The sequence below is a fragment of the Chenopodium album genome, chromosome 3 (assembly GCF_948465745.1).
Source record: "Chenopodium album chromosome 3, dcCheAlbu1.1, whole genome shotgun sequence".
NCBI classification, from domain to species: domain Eukaryota; kingdom Viridiplantae; phylum Streptophyta; class Magnoliopsida; order Caryophyllales; family Amaranthaceae; genus Chenopodium; species Chenopodium album.
The window spans coordinates 1,664,457-1,682,529 of NC_137836.1; the positions used below are offsets into that span (position 1 = coordinate 1,664,457).

The window sequence follows — 18,073 nt, forward strand, 5'->3', positions numbered from 1 at the left end:
ACCAAAAAAAGTTAAATGTTAATAGTAGTTTTTTGAAAAAACAAAAAGAAAATATTGGATGGGTAGTTATTGTTTTTTTTGTAAAAAAAAAAATGATAAAAAATAAATCTATATTATAATTGTAGAGTGGTTTTTCCAACTTTTAACCACAACACTCCAAAACCCAATCTCTCAATTCTCATTCACTCTTTTTTTTTTTTTTTGGGGAAATTCTCTTTGGTAACACTATAGTTTTAAGTTTTCTCAGTGGTAAATTGCAAAAAAACTTATTATCTTTGGTAAACTCCAATTTCTTATATTAAACTAACGGTAACATTAATGACTAATTTTAACTAAATATTTTACTACAGTTAATTTTTTTTTTGACATTTAAATGATTTAAAAAATAATTTTAAAACTAATTTATTTATTTTTTAAAAAAATTCACCTCCCTCCCCGACCAGCATCCACCACGCCGGCGCCCACTCCCCTGCCCCAACCCACGTCGACGCCTAGCCACCTTTCTCGCCGGCGCAGCATCGGCGTCTCCAGCCCCGAAAATCACCTCCCTTCCCCATGAAAATCCAGCCCTCCTTCCCCGACCAGCATCCACCACGCCGCACCTTTCCCCCTTCCCCGAAACCCACCTCCCTTCCCCACGAAAATCCCAGAAACCACCCCCGAAAATCTGAAATTCCTTAGCCGCCCAATACCCCACCATCAAAATCCCTAATTGGCTTCAAATTCCCCCACCTTCGAAACCAAACGGTTTTTAGAACCATGACCTTCAACCTGAAGCGACGCCGCTCATTTTCGCCATTGAAATTGATTGATTTCATCCTTATTTGCGCCGCTAATTTTCGCCGGTGGTTTGGGTCATGGGTTTGGGTTCGATCTGGCGCAGGAAAGGGAGGTTGCGTGAAAGGAGGAGATAGATTGAGAGGATGGTTGTACTGTAGTTGCGGTGGGAGGAGGATCGTGGGTGGTGGTGTAAGGTTTTGGGTTGGTGGTGGTTGAGGAAAGGGAGGGGGATAGGGTCGCCGACTAGGAGGGGATGTGCGCCGGCAAGGGGAGAGGGGGGTTGGGATGCCGACGGTGGTTGCTGGTTGTGGCAGTAGTTAGCTGGTGGTGGAAGGGGAGATTGTTTTTTTTTTTAATATATTTCTAAATTTAATTAATTGTTAGAAAATTAATTAAATTAATCATGGTTAAGGAAAATTGGTTAAAATAGTTATTCTCTTTGGTATCAAAAATTCAAGTTTACCAATGATAATAAGTTTTTTTGCAATTTACCACTGAGAAAACTTAAAACTACAGTGTTACCAAAGAGAATTTCCCTTTTTTTTTTTCCTTTTTTTTTTGCCCTATAAATAACTTCCACATGTCTTTTTTTAAAAAAATAAAAACCCTCCAAAAAAAATTTCACTATTATTTTTCCTAATAACACACACTACCCCAAAAAACTACTTACGTTGTCCAATTTTTTTTAGAAACACCAATATTACAATAATTGCACATTTTTTTCCAAAATTACGTGCACTTTTTTAAAATAATATCGCCACCATAAGTTCCACTATTTTTCTTTTTAAAAATTCTTCTAATTTTTTATTTATATATTTTTAAATCAGCTAACTACCTTATTATTAATTCAATAATCATCGGAAAAAAAATATATACATAATGTTTTTTGTGCGACAACACTTTTTTTTTTTTCCGACAAGCCAGCAGTGGCACTGGAATAAGTATAACCCATTATAATATTGACGGAGTAACCCCCTATAACACAAAACGCACAACCCTTATAACACTGGCGGGATAACAACTATAACGCTAAACGAGTAACCCTTAAAATATTGACCGAATAATCCCTATAACATTAACAAAATAACTTCCATAATAGCTAGCTACACGGTGTATTCAGCCACATAAAGGAGCAAGTTACTATATCACAAACAACTTCACGTATTTAAAATATATTTTTGTTATTAAATCTTTGTAATATCTTTCTATAAAATATATATCCCGTGCATTTTGCACGGGTACACTCTAGTAAAAATAAAGTTGTTAGATAGGTAGTTATTTTTATTTTTTAAAAAAAAAAACCTTAAATGCATGAGAGTTGAGCATTTGGGTTTTGGAGGATCACAAACTTTTAAATAAAACGGATGTTCAGTAAATTACTGAACATCCGTTATAAAGTGACTATAAAAGGCGCAAAAGTTACACTAAAACGCACAAAGGTTACTGTAACATATATAAGAGTTATTTATGCTTCATTGATAAATTTGACAAAAGTGATACTAAATTTGACAAAAGTGACACTAAATTTGACAAAAGTGAACTCGATGTACAGTAAATTACTGAAAACCGGGTGTATACAAAAGTAATTGTTGGAGGATTTTGGTGAAAAGTGTCTCTACAATTATAATATAGATTTAATTGTATTGCATTTTTTATTTGTGTCACTAAAATGTGCTAATCTAAAAAAAAAAAAAAAAATTTTAAGTTTTCTCTTCAAACCTATTCCTATAGATTCACTATATCAATCTATTTAGGGTTGTAGAGTTGAATGTTGATTCTGAACCTCATTTATGAACTTTTGTAACTATACATTCATGGAGCTCCATAACGATACAAAAACATCTAAAATTATTCAAATTAGTTCAGAAGTGATGCCATATCATTAATTTAGAAGTGTTAAATACTTTCAAGTATATATTGATATTTTAAATTTCGTAAGGAATAAGTGTAATTAAAGTATGACTTTTGTTATATAATAAAAAAATAATTCCATCGAACCCATTAGAACAACCCGACGGGGTTGATTCAAGTGCCCTTTACCCTTAGATTGTATTTTGTGTAATGATGTAATAGGAGTGGCTTTGTCACGTTTTATTTCCCATTATTATTTTTGTCTTGTTTAGCTATCTCAGTAAGACACATAGACCAGTTGTTCTATAATTATGTTGGATTATATTCTAGTCACTTGTGTGCCATTAATCATTTGACTATTACTCATGAGAAAGTTATACAATATTTTGTGCTATTTACAAATGCAAAGCTTCATGCATGCCATGCCTATTTATAGGAAAACAACTAATTTTTAGAGCTTTTTAATCTTCTCATCATTAGACTTCATTAGGATGCCACTCATGCCACCATCTATAATATCCTACACTCGTACAAACATCAAGTATGTGCTAGATAGTTCAACTATTTCCCTATAATTGTATATCTTCAACTCTTCAAGGCATCCTTCAAGGCTTGTAAGTTTGGATCCCATATTTGAACAACCATTTATTCCAAGTCCACGACTAAATTAGAAATTATTAGGGGACTTGGATTAGTTTCTTTGGCACCAGTTTACAGATTTGACACCATATTACCATCATTAGGGTTAGTCCCTTCCATCTCCCCAAGGACTTGGGGTTGGATTCCTCATTGTTAAACTCAAGAAATATTCAACATAAATCTAACTTTTAAACATAAATACAATAATAACATAAATATAACCAAACCGACTCTAATACTCATCCTTCCCATTCACGTGATAAGGTAGGTAGTTCTTCTCGTATCTTAACTTTTTTCTAAAAAAAAAAAAAAAGTTTATTGACAAATGTATCTAGTCTTTTTCTATTACATTGTCTGCATGATGAAGCTTATTTTATAATAATTTAGTGTTTTAAGGGAAGTAAAATATAACCCAATTGACACAAATACATAATATTAATACTATAGATCTTATTTGAATTGTGACACTTTGCTACATCAACACAATTTTATTTTTTTTGACACAACATAAACACATTTTATAGGATCAAAGTATTATTATCATATTATATTTGTATCGAGATAGTTTTTAACATGCTGTTTACACGGAACATGGTGTATTTAGACGAATGCCGACATGGATTGATTAGATATACTCACATACGTTATACTACGTGGTTATATTGGAGTAAATAGAATTGGACCCAACCCAGGTTGAATATATGATCATTGATTCAAGATTTATAGAAGCCCAATAAAGACACGTCAAAATTCCACAAAATTTGACCAAAAACGGTGGGTGTCATAACAAATCAGAAGAACCCATGAAAGCCCCAAAATTAAAAATTGGAGAGATAGGATCATAGGAATGGGGCTAGGTAGGTGGGAGGACAAAACAAAATTTGTATTGTTATATCATTATGATATTCATCAAATAACCATAGTTTTTAAAATCACTGAAATTTTCATCAAACTACCACATTAATAACAAATTAACAAGTACTCCGTATTTGGACTCTGGTTCTCACTTCTCAGTGGCTGTTACTAGTACGATAGTATATTAGACTTTTTTTTTTTGAAGGAACCGCAGTACTACGTGTATTAGACTTAAAACTCATTTTCATATTAACCAATTTATTCATTATTTGGGAGTAGGTTTTTTTTTTTTTTTTTTTAATTTTTTTTTATTTTTATATATATATATATATATATATATATATATATATATATATATATATATATATATACTTTTATATATATATATATACTTTTATCATTTTAGTTAGGAAAAATTTGTAAAAATAATTCAAAATTTCACGTATTAGCGTTAAATAATGTCAACTTTATATTATTTATTTTTAGATAATTTGAATTTTGGCACATATTCATTTTCATTGGTCCCAACCAGTCATCAATTAGTTATATTATACTACTATACTTATAGTCTTATACGAGTACCATGCAAAATATAGCTACTCGTAATATTAATTTTTTTTTATTTTTATTTTTCCACAAATGTATTCACAAGGTGCAAACGTATAGAGTAAAAACAAGGTTAGTGTAAAGGGTGCACGACTCATATTATTAAATTAGTCAACACGATACGACATGTCGAGATTTCCAGCATGAAACTAACACGAATCAACTTGTTTAAGAAAAATAGTTATTTTATCAAATTAAAGATAAATATTCTAAACAAAATTAAGTTATTAACGTATAACACGACAATACGATATAAATCAGATAAAAAAAATTGTTAGAATTTTTTGTCACTTTTAACTAAACGATTAAAAATGATACATATTGTTTAATCATAAATTTAGCTTGAGTTAGGGTTAAGGTTTTCAAGTTGATTAATAATTTAGTATAAGCATGAGCATGAGCACAAATACAAGCCGATACGACACGTTTAGACATATTACGGAGTATAAATTTACCAATTAAGCGATTACGCGATATGAAGACCTAATTTACGGTAGGCCTAATGATAAATAAAGAAGAATTAAAAAAACCAGAAAAACGAAAAGGGTCAAGGTGTGAAAATTAGACAAAGAGGAAAAGAAGAAGGTTAAACACTAAACAGGGACAAAGACAAGGACACAGACAACAACGGAGGAAATTAAAGAGGGCAAAAATTTTATACCCAAAAAATTAAAAAAAAAAATTAAAAAAATTCGAGGAGAGAGAAAAAGATCGAGAAAGATAGAGAGAGAAGAGGAGAATCGAGACAGATTGATGGGATTTGTATGCTGCTTCTGCTGATGATAAGTTTGAATACAACAACAAAAAAAAATTTAATTCCCCCTTTTTTTTTTATTTGGATTCGACATTCGATCTTTTCTTTTTTTAATTTTTGTATGATTAATTTTAGGTAAATAATTCGACATTTTGAGCTAGTGCCCAGATTCGATTCCGTTGATAATTCCCTCTTTTGCATCAAACCCTTATCCAAAAATCCGATTTTTAATTGACCCATTTGCAAGAATTTGATTATATAGTTTTGGTGGGTTGATGAATTTTTCTGGGTTTGTGTTATTTTGGGGGGTTTGAGGTTGTAGGTTTTTTTTCCTTGATTTTTTGGGGAAAATAAGGTTATTCTACTGAATGGGTGATTTTCGAGAACCAAACGGTGTCGTTTTGGAAGAATCTCCGGTACCATCATCTTCTTCTTCTCTTTCTCTCTCCTCTTTTAGCCCGGAAGTGTGGGCCCGGGCCGAGCAGGCGACCCATGAAATAATATTGCAGGTTCAACCCACTGTTGTTTCTGAGGAGAGGAGACGAGATGTTGTTGATTATGTTCAAAGGCTTCTTAGAAATTGTCTTGGTTGTGAGGTTAGATATTTTCTGCATTTTATTTCTTTGCTTGATTAATTAATTGTTTGATTGATTAATCCCTACTATTTATGTTTTTTATATAGTGTATGTAAATTGATTGTACTTGTGTTTTTGTTATTTTTGGTGATTGTGTATCTTTTGTTCAATTTGTGGGATGTTTGTGAATGCTGGAAAAAGGGTTGAGTGATGAATATGAGTAGGATTTTAGATAAGAAATTAGTTGTTTATAAAAAGTTCGAGGAAGGAATTCGATGATTGGCAGCTGAGGGTGGATTTATTTCGAATAGCTATTGTTGTTACAGTAGGTTATCATTGGGTGAGTGATTTGTTGAGATGCTTTATGAATGTAATTATTCGCGTGTGTGTGTTAAGTGCGTGGTAATCTGTTGAAAGGATGGTTCTGGCTGTCCCTTGGGGTTCTTCAGCTTGTTTTGTCAAATTATCCTGCATGATTTTACGAGGACCATGACACAAGTGTGATTTGTGTATGGTTCTTACAAATAGATGGTTGTTGGCTAGATCCTTCATGAGAATATGGTTCTTAAGCATAGATATATGCTTTTGAAGTCTTGCATGGTGATGATTATGGCTGGATTCGTAACGTGTTTGACGATGAACGAGGGAATTAATCTGGGATTGATTGAATCAGTGTCCATGACATGCTATCCTGTACTAGATATGTGTGTTCTTGACTGATTGTTCTATGGAAGGGAAAAGGGTTTATGAACGAGTGTACTATTGAAAGGGAAAATGGTTTTTTTCTTTTGCGTATTAAAGATGGTTATTAAAGGTCCTTGGTTGGGATAATTTTCTGTCAGAATGAAGCTTCTGAGGTATTCCTTTTTCATATGATATCCTCCCCTCCCAAGATTCTTGTTGATTAATTTTGGATCAATGGGACAATGGCTGAATACAATGTATGAATCTTCTGATAATGCTCATTTTTGGTGAGTTTGGTTGGATAATTTTTTGTCAAATCCTTTCGTCCATTGGCTCGATATGAACTGTACTGTAGGCCTCATGTTTCCTGATAGAAATGGGTTTTGTAGAGGATTTAGATGGGTTTGCAAGGAAACCTGAGCCTCTCCATTGGGACTTATGATTGATTGTTTTTTTTTTTTTTAATATAAAATAATTCTAGAATTGTGGCTTTATGTCGAAAGTGCCGCATTGGAACCTACTTAAGAGAAGCTCTACATATTAAAACTATTAACTTGTTGATACATTATTCAAAAAAAAAAAAAAAAAAAAACACTGAACTTGTTGATTCAGTGGTTAGATGGCTGCGCTCTCAATACTTGCGGGCATTGTTTGGGATTTTTTTTTTTTTTTAGTCTTCATGCATTGTATTCTGTTGTTAACTCTTGCATTATTCTAATGGTTCCTATATTCTAACCAAGTAAAACTCTATTTCACTTGTAGTCCTACACACAGAAAAATCTAAGTCATCTTCCCTTGGATTGCTTCCTGTAATACATGTTTGAGAGCACCTTTATATAATATGGATTTTCATGGCTGTAGTGTTTGTGGGTTTTTGGTAGCAAGGGATATCTATCTATGTCCTAATGAGCCAGTTTTCGATGGGAGTCATTATACTATATTTTAGTTCAATAGTTTTTTTTTTTTTTTTAAATAAAATTGGTTAAATGGTCCTTGTCTAATCACATCGCTTACAAGTCAGAAGCTTAAAAATCATTGACAGATTGCTTCGAAGATAACATAATTAATGGTGAAATGAATAACAGTGGAACATTGGATGAATTAGACACTATGCTGGAGGGATGTGGTGGAATTACTTGGGTTAATATTAGGGGTAAGCAGGAGCTTGGAGTAAATATACAGTGAAGTAGAGGTCATTCACTCAGTGAAACTCATAGCTATTGCTTGTTGAGGCTGATCCATGGATTTTATAGAACACAATGGTGCTAAAATTTCACTGAAAAGTATATGTTTTGTAGCCTTTTAACCAATTTTATGTTATCATCATGGTATGCTAAAGGAGTTGTTGTCCATATAAAATTAAGAAGCGGTGTAAAGCTAGTAAATGTGCCAATTCTGTGACGTTTCAGCTTTTTTTTCTTAAGACACTTTCATGTACTAATTCCATCCTCTATGTCCTTGACAATTACTATTCTCATAAGAACTAAGACAAAAAGAAGAGAATTAAATAGTGGGCAACATGTGGCAAATGCATGGAATCGGGGCAATTCATGATAAGCTATTGAATAAGTGGGGTGGTTGTGTGGGGTAAGGGAGGATAGAATAATAGTAGGGTGATTGTGTAGGGTATGGGAAGATAAAATAATAAACAATCATTGCCAAAAAAGGAATAAATTTAAAGTTTAAAGAACAAAAAGGAATTGACTTGTGTGGAAAGCATAAAGAACAAAAAGGGACAGAGGTAGTATAAAACTGCGAATTCCGCCCAATGGAATCCCTAATTTTTTTGCCCCTGTAAAATTGAAGGAGTATCCTCTCCCCTTTTAATGTTGAGATCTAATCTTACTCTTGAAATGCAGTAATTCTCTTCCTTCTCATTACTGACCACCATTATCTCATAATTTGCCTTACTCTTTCCTAATCTATATTAATATCAAACTTTCACTCGCAACTTTAGCAAATGAGAAGGGAGACAAAAGGGTTCTCTACGGCAAGGAAGTTTGTGCAACTGCTAATGTCTATGGTTTCACAGATTATAATATTGAATTCATTAATTGAGAGAGAGTGATTATGGTTGTTTTAGCCAAGGTAGTGTTAAAATGTATAAATGAATTAGCTGGCAGGTTTGTAGCTTATATTTTCAGAATATTGTAAGTCACAATATTCCGTATTAGAAAAGTAGTAATTGGCAAATATGAAAAATCATGTCCCTTTGATTAGATGTCAAATTACCAGGTTCTCTAAACAATGATTATATTTTCAGAAGATTGTAAGTCACAATATTCCGTATTAGAAAAGTAGTAATTGGCAAATATGAAAAATCATGTCCCTTTGATTAGATGTCAAATTACCAGGTTCTCTAAACAATGATTCTATGTGAAGGCTTTTAGCATTTATGGAAACAGGTTCAATGGGTCAAGTGCCCATGAAGATTTTTTTACTTTCTACTTGGAGTCATCAAACCACCCATCCTATCTTCTCCATCTTCTTTCACATATCAGAGTGTATCTGATGTGGTAGAACTTAGAAGTGTGTCCCAAAGCATGTGCATAACGTTCAATGTTTTTGCAGGAAAACATGTTATAGTAATATTGTTGGAAAAAAGTGTCATAAGAAGCACTTGTTCCTTTACAAGCTTAGGTGGATATAATTATATCTGAACATGGATAGATCTGCTCCCTCAGTTGTACCATTTGGCTGGATGAGGTTAAGTATATATCTTTGAATATCGAATTATATTCCTTAAAGGTTTATATCTTGAATCTACTTGAGGCATTACCAACTAGGTGGTTCAGCTATAGAATCATTGCTAGGAAACTTTATCATTGATGGTTTATGAAGGAAGCACTGTATTTTTCTTGCTTTGGCGACATAGATAGCCTGAAAGAATTATCTCTTGAATCTACTTGAGGCTCTACCAACTAAGTGGGTCGGCTACAAAATCATTGTTAGGAAGGAAGCACCGTATTTTTTCTTGCTTTGGTGATATTGCTAGCTTTCACTCTTTTATTTTATAATTCCTTACTCTCCCCCCTTCTGCAGTTCCGCCTTTGTTTTGGCCGGGGCGGGGGAGCTGGTAATTAGACAAAATCAGCTTTTTTAATTTTTATTTTTTTTTATATATATTTTTTTATTGTTGTTGTTGCCCTACATCTAATGAAGAGAATTGTTTTCTTCAATCCTTCTCCGTATTGGGAAATTCCTGCATTCTGTAGTTATGGTGTTATGGTGATTGTTAATTGCTGTGACTTGAACATTACGCCGATTAGGGCAAAAGGCTTGTTACTGTGTACGTTAGATTGGGAAGGACAGCATAATAAAAGAGGATGAAGTACAGACTGCAGTGCTAGTTGTAAGTAAAGTCATAGTGAAATTAAAGATTTAATAATCAATATATTATGTGTAGGAGGACACAATTTTTGTGTATTTAATACAATTAAGTTGTATGTATTAATTGGGAAATCAAGAAGCTAATTGCTTCCAGTACAATTGGTTTATTATTTTTTCAAGAAAATAGGGATTACTCTTGCTCTAGATGTGCAAAGATGCAGATACTGACATGACATACTCATAACTATGCTTTAACATTGACTTGAGTATTGATCATATTTTTCTTACTGTCATGCGAAAGGATGATACATAAGTTGGAGCTATTGTATAGGCTCAACTTAACTCTTAGCATAATTGGAGCTATTCAAGAAGCTTTATGTTTATTGCACATTTATAATTTTAATTTTAATTTTTTTTCAATTTTTTTTTTCCCCATTAACTGGACATCATGTGTAATGTTTCTATAGCTGCAACAGGTCTTACATACGTGATGATATTTAGCTGTCTAAAGCTGACTTCTATTTTTGATGTTGTCAGATTTTCCCTTTCGGATCAGTACCATTGAAGACATATCTTCCTGATGGGGACATTGATCTTACTGCATTTTGTGGTTTTAATTTTGAGGAAGCGTTTGCAAATGATGTGTACACTGTTCTAGTAGAAGAAGATCGTAACCCTGCCTCCGAATTTGTTGTAAAGGATGTGCAGTATATTCGTGCAGAGGTCTATCTTTTAACTTAATATTTAATTGGTGGCCATTTCTTTGTCCATAAGATTGATCTTTTTAATGCTGCTTTAGGAATAGATACAATGATTGTACAATGCTGTGAGTTAAACTATACTCTTTGGTCTTTCCCCCCTATTGGAATCAATTATACTGTTCATTCATACTCTTTACATTCCATATCTATTCCCTTGCTGGTTACTTTCAATCACTTTGTTATATGCATATTGTGCTCCACTAAGATTTTATAGTTTTCATGCTTTGTCTCTTTTCTGTATTTTTATGCCCAATCCATTGTTTTTAACCAAGTGTTTGCTCTTAACCAAGCGTGAATGATTAGTTACCAATCTAACTTGGTGGAGATGGTGGTAAATTTACCTTGTGACTTTTGGGTCACAAATTTGAGCCTCACCTTCTACTTGTTCTTAGTAGTGGAGATTCCCTCACCTTCCCTCCCTACTCTCAAGCGTTGACTCGTGTAGCTAGGTTCGTTGACCCTTGAGAGGTACTGGTTCACTATAAAGCGTGAAGGATTGTTTGTTAATATAAAACAAAAGAAAAATAGAAAAGTGAAATGAGTTGAAAAGCCTATTTAGTCCTCGTTTGTTTTCATTATGTATATGCAATTCCACGCACACACACACACACACACACACACACACACACACACACACACACACACACACAATCACTCACACTCACGCGTGCGCGTACACACTCACTCACACTCACGCGCGCGCGTACACATGCACAATATATGTCATGTCATTTCTGATTATTGTAACAATACCTAATAATTAAAGGTTATCTTTACTTTGTTGCTATGTTTTCTTTAACTGTAGTTGGATCATGGTAAATGAATTGTAATTAACGGAACAAACATGTTTAGATAAAATGATGTTATCTGATTGAACATAGGGGTTCTAATTCTAAATCATTTCATTGATGAAGGTTAAGAAAGACAAGTTTATCTAGTTTTGAGAGAATAAATAGGTGTGGTTGTTCTGAAGGATCTTTAAAAAGGAAGTTTGCAGCTGGCAAGTGAACACTTTTATGTCTAAAACAAAGCCTTAGTCCCAAAATGAATTGGGGCCTGCTAACATGAATCGTCTGAAGGAACTGTATGAAAGGGATCAAGAGCATAACAAGATAATCATTGAATAAAAGCTTTTTAAAAACAGGTGTTTAAAGTGAGAAACAGAAAGAGTATACAAATAAATTTTAAGAGAGTTTTATTAGAGTGGTAAGGGGATAAAAAGGAGAAGAGAAACATGCGAGTAAAAAACATAAAGGTTTGAGAAACGTTAGCAGAGGAAATATGTAAAATTCGCAAAACACGAATTGGGTCAATAATAGAAGTAAGTACTAAAATAAAGTAAACCAAAGTGTACGTGTATATATGTTAAATTATTACACAACCTGGATGTGAATTTTCTTCCTCCACTACGCCCTATCCAACACCATATTTTCCCCAATCCTTAAAGCACTCATATCACTCTCAATCACCCTCTTCTAAGTTTTCTTAGGTTTCCCCTACTCCTCGTGATCCACTGATCCCAACTCTTTGCCACTCTTCAATCCTCCTTACCAGTGCTTCACTTGGTCTGCTTTTTACAAGTCAACATGTTTACAGAGTTAAAATTGGATTGCTGTTTTTGGTTTGGCATGGTCAATTAATTCCCCAGTGTGATGTGTCTCTTTTCTGAAGATGGATATCCAAGGACTTTTCATAGTTTTGTTGTCTAGAGACTATTGAGCCTAGACACTCCATGTTTTAGCATGACTAAAAGGATCGAGAGCTTACATATCCTTATTTTCCCTCTTTGCCGTTATGCTGTGAATTGAGTTCTTTCCGTAGTTATTACCTTATATATGCATCATTATCGTCGTGAAGTTATTATAATGTGACTATTGTATAAACAGAAAGTAATTTCATAATGTGATGTTGTGGTTAAGGTTTTGTCTTTGATTTGTGATGCTGTTAGTTTAGCTTCCTTTTGAAAGAGTAGTAGTTTAGGCAGTTTCAAAGGCAATACTGATGTGATGTAGAAAATTGGAAAAAAAAAAAGAAAAAGAAAAAGAAAAGAAATTTTTGTTAATGTTGATTTTTTTTTTTGTTTTAAAAAATATGGATGTTAGCTTTACTTCAGCAACATGTGACACACATTTTAGAAAATTCCTTCATCTTCAATCTCAAAATTTAGTTCCTGCTGTCCTAGAATATCTAATACCCTTTGCTTACCCTTTTTTCCCCCCCTAGAAAAATACGTGATCTGTTTATGGTTTGGAATTTCTGTTTGCAGGTTAAGCTTGTAAAATGCCTGGTACAGAATATTGTTGTAGACATATCGTTTAATCAAATAGGAGGGTTGTGCGCGCTATGTTTTCTTGAGGAGGTCCGTTCTTCTTAACCTTTGAGATTTCTAATGTCTTATGAGTCTGGAATGCAAATTTCTGTGAAAAGAGTATATGTTGTGAAAAGAGTATACAATCTTTCAAGCCATTTTATTATATCCAATTGAAGTGCACAATTCATTTTTGGGGTTCCTTGGACATGGATGCTTATGAAGCATGGAGATTCCCATGAAGGTCATGTTTCCAGTTTCCCAAACTTGGAACTCAAGGAAACTGTGGGGGTAAACATTTTCTTTGAATGAGTAGAATCGTTCAAGGATATTCAGTCGCCCAAAATGATGATTTATTTCTGAAGTCTTTTTAAATTAGATTAGCTTTCATGCCCTTTGTCTCACAATATTTGTGAAAATTATACAAACCATTTTGGATTTTTAATCAATTTTTATTTTGATTTAATGCTTTAGTTTTTGCATTTCCACGTTTATAATTGTAAGGAAATCTCGTTTCCATGTTTCTACGTTATTATTTTCATTAACTCGTCTCTGAAGTACATACCACTGGGCTGCTTAGCTCATTCTTGGGTGAAGAGCATAAGTTTGCATACGTCTTAGTATCCCACTATCAATCTATCATAAAAGGTTGCTTTGATTGGAACCTCAATGTGATGGTAGTTGGCGATACAAAATTTATGGTATCATTAGATGTATTTTGGTTCCCTTTTCTGCCAAGAAACTATAACAAATGATTATCATTTTGTTGGTTAAATCTTGAAAGATTACTTTTAAAAATCTAGAATCCTCCATTTTCTGCCAAGAAACTATAACAAATGATTATCATTTTCTGCTTTTTATACTAGAGTTGCTATTATTTTTGCATACTTCTCTGAGGACATGTCAATTAGTTATATTTAACTCAAATGTAAGGTGCTCACTTACTTGTAGGATAGTTCAACTTTTTTGTGTCGTGATTTTTATTGACATAAATTGACTTCTTGATTCGTTGTGACATTGTTTACTTCATATAAATTTATATTGATATCATTGCAGGTGGATCGATTAATTGGCAAAGATCATCTATTTAAGCGCAGTATCATTTTGATTAAGGCCTGGTGTTATTATGAGAGCCGTATACTGGGTGCACATCATGGTTTGATATCTACATATGCCTTGGAGACGCTGGTTTTGTACATTTTCCATCTCTTCCATTCATCTTTGAACGGTCCTTTGGCAGTAAGTCAATCATGGATTAAAAGTTATTTCAGGGCATTGCCTTGTGGTGCATACTAAATTAATTTGACTATTTTAGGTTCTACATAAATTCCTAGACTACTTCAGCAAATTTGACTGGGAAAACTTTTGTGTGAGCTTAAATGGTCCAGTACATGTATCCTCGTTGCCGGAAATAGTGGGTAAGAAGCTACAAATGGGTATTCTGCTAACCGTAAATGTCTTAGGTCATTAGAATGCTCATTCTTGTAGTATATTGGACTTTGCAGCTGAGAGTCCAAAAAGCAGCGGGGATGATTTATTGCTGAGTGATGATTTTTTGAAGGAGTGTGTGAAGAAATTCTCTGTCCCCTCCAGAGGAAATGAGACAAATTACAGGACATTTATGCAGAAGCATCTTAATATAGTTGACCCTCTTAAAGAAAATAACAACCTTGGCCGCAGTGTCAGTAAAGGTATATGACTTTTTTTTTTATCAGTTCATTATTTTATTTCATTCTGCTGAATAATATGAAAATCAGTCCATTCTCTACAGAACCTCAACTAGAATTCATATGCTTCTGCTGATAAATTTTGCATATAGAAATTCATGGCATCTAAAATCAGCATTTCACTTAATTTTACAATTAAAGAATTAAATCTTCTTTTGTTTTTACCTCTTCTATTTTGACTGAATTGCCTGTATTGTTTGTTTGACAAGCTCTGGAACATAAGTAGCGTTAAACTGTTGGATTCCTGGCTACTACATATTAATATGAGAAGAATATCTGTAAAACTATAGGACATTTGAGACACTTTTGGTGCATGCATGGAAGTGAAAGTGATGACTTCATATTGAGGGGCTGCCTTGACAATTCAATATATCTGGAGCTGTTGGGATACAGATTCTGAAATTGCTCTATATTGGTGTGTCTGAATTTCCTATTATGATTTTCTATAATTTGACATTGCCTGCTCAATTTGTGCAGGGAACTTCTTCCGCATAAGGAGTGCTTTCACATATGGAGCTCGTAAACTTGGTCAAATTCTGTTGCAGCCTCAGGAAAGCATAGCTGAAGAAGTCCGTAAGTTTTTTACTAACACACTGGATAGACATGGAAAAGGACAGAGACCTGATGTTCAGGATCTTGTGTTAACACCTGGGTGCAATGGGTTTGCCCCGGAGGTTTTCATATCTGTTGCCGAGTCCAGGTTAGATGATACTTGTGCTCTTGAAGAAGTACCTGTCGATTTCAATGACCAGTCCACTGGATATTGTATAGGATCTTGGGATACACGACATGGTGTAGTCAGTAAATTTAGAAGGCCTGGAACCTATATGGAGAGGATTGAAATTGAAAATCGTAGGGGTGTAAATGGAGCAGATCCTTGTAGAACTCTGCCAGCATCTCAGTCATCTGAGAATGAACTTTCTGCTTCTGCAAGCCGTCATTCTGGTGATGCCATTGATCTTGCAACATATGGGATTCAGGATCTTAGAATAGCTGATCATAGTCATAAACCTTCCCCATATACAGAAGAGGATAAAAAATCTCCTTTACCTAACATAGATCATGCATCTAATTCTAACCTAATTCCTTCACAGCCCTTTGAGAATGGAATGATGGAAAATGGATATTTAGATGATGAGCGGCCCACAGATTCTTCTCTTTCAACTATCAGTAAGAAATTTACTGGACGACCACACACATGCCATGATGGTAGAAACTTAGCATCTGGGGAGCAGGAAAATATTCATTTATGCAATAACCTGGTGTCAGACTCTAGTTATTCATCTATGAACGTGAGTGCTCACTGCTTGGGAGATTCACATTATGTTTATCGGAATAAATTTTCCTCTAAGCCTGCTGGAAGCCATGAAGCAACGATACTCCACCCTGACCTGTCAGGGGACGTTGACAGTCATCTTGAAAATCTGGGATATGGACGGTGGTGGTTCGATCATGGGTTGCAAATGACCATGCAGCCCATTCATTTGACCCTGCCTCCTGTGTTCCCACCCAAAATTCCGTGGGATGTAATTCGGCATTCGGTGCATTTCAGGCGGGATGTTGTCCCACAAATGAATGCCTCCAGACCTGCCTTCTTTCCCATGAATTCTCAAGCAGTACATGGTACTTATAATGTGGATGAGATGCCAAAGGCTCGAGGGACTGGAACATATTTTCCCATAACGGTATACACAGTTTAGCTGCTGGATTATTATACTTCATATTTGTTAGTTTATTTGCTACACGGGGACATATTTCCACCGATATCAATGTCATTGTCTACTCTTTTCTCTGTTTGTCGAAACTGATTCTTGCTTCATCATTTTGCAGAACCATCACTCATACAGAGAAAAGCCCTTTGTAAAGGGAAGGTCTCAGGGACAATTGAAGTCTCCTAGGACCAATGGCCGTGGTCCAGCATCTCTAGATAGAAGCTCACAGGTACAATCTCCCGGTCGTTCTGGCGTTGGGAGGCCGAAGTCTTCGGATTACTTTGAAAGTTCACCTAGGGGTAAGGTCTACAAAGAAGTCAATGGATTTGTTCATACTTCTGAGAAGGCTGTTGAATCTCTTGCTCCTGGGCACCCGCCATTGGAAGCCGCCTTCCAAGATACAGAGAGTTGTGAGCCACTCGATTCAGTCCCCTCTCCTGGAAGCCAAAATGGAGAGAGTGTGTTTATTGTGAATGGTGACAGGTACTTGAATCTCTTCCAACAAAATCAACAAACTTAGGGTGTGTTCCTTATCAATTCCCCTATTTCTATTCTTAAAACTTTTTTTTTTTCTTTTTTGGAAAAGAAAAAGGTTGATTTTAGATTTTGTCATCAGTTTGTCAAGTTAACATTATAGACTAATTTCCAGCCTGTTACACAGCTAATATCATACAGCTTTTGAAATACTTAAAATCAGCAGTTATATCAAACTAGTTTGGCAAGAAAGCTCGCTGTTAATAATATTATTTTTCCTGTGTTGGAACTTGTAGGCTCACTCTGCAGTCTTACCACCTTAAAGACGATGAGGACTTCCCCCCTTTGTCTGTTTGACAGTGGCGTAGCTGAAAGCTTGAAACCACATAGCAGAAACTAGAGGTTTTTCAGCCAGGGGTTTAATTAGAGGCATTTTTGTACATTTTACGAAATTGTGTTGCATTATGTTGAGTTTTCGTAGCTCACAGTTAAAGAGCTATATTACAGTTAGGAACCTAGTTGATGATTCTAACGCGTTTTTGGTAATCCTTGTTGCATTTGTAGATAAATTTTGAAATGCAAATCTTGTAGATGTTTAGTGTATAACTTCATATACGAGTATCGAAGGAGTGTATTCTTTCTGAAGCTGGAATACTGCTTACAAACCCTTTGATCAATGTGCTGATAATAGTGAGTTTGGGTGCCACTTCCCTGGCTTTTACCAAAGTTTCCTTACAATTTAGATTTGAGACACTTCTATTCCAAATAAATCCCACAATTGCATTATTGTTTTTTTTATCAAAGAGCATTTTCAGTAGATTTGTGACACTTCTGCTCAGATTCATGACTGAATTATAATGCTCGTGTCGCGAAAACATTGGTCGAACACTATATTAAATGCTGATCATTAATCCTTTGTATTACATACATTTTATTAAGGACTGTCAATGAATTATTGGACCAACATTATAAAATAAAATGCTTAGTAAACAGATCTTCCTTCACACAACAATTCTT

General features: G+C 34.4%; 1 protein-coding gene across 3 annotated transcripts; it reads left to right on the plus strand.

Moving 5' to 3' along the window:
- The first annotated feature begins 5,199 nt into the window (after positions 1 to 5,199).
- On the plus strand, positions 5,200 to 17,782 carry LOC145623685 (uncharacterized). 3 transcript variants are annotated; one of them, XM_081676539.1, is made up of 9 exons: positions 5,200 to 6,081; positions 10,612 to 10,797; positions 13,102 to 13,194; positions 14,200 to 14,382; positions 14,459 to 14,561; positions 14,649 to 14,834; positions 15,348 to 16,555; positions 16,701 to 17,103; positions 17,353 to 17,782. In XM_081676539.1, the coding sequence occupies exons 1-8, from the start codon at positions 5,854 to 5,856 to the stop codon at positions 17,100 to 17,102; spliced, it is 2,589 nt and encodes an 862-aa protein (XP_081532665.1). In that variant the 5' UTR covers positions 5,200 to 5,853; the 3' UTR covers position 17,103; positions 17,353 to 17,782. The 3 variants fall into 3 exon arrangements, with proteins under 3 accessions (XP_081532665.1, XP_081532664.1, XP_081532666.1); XM_081676538.1 differs by having other exon boundaries at positions 5,203 to 6,081; positions 16,701 to 17,065; XM_081676540.1 differs by lacking the exon at positions 5,200 to 6,081 and adding an exon at positions 8,463 to 8,832 and having other exon boundaries at positions 16,701 to 17,065.
- Positions 17,783 to 18,073: the final 291 nt, after the last annotated feature.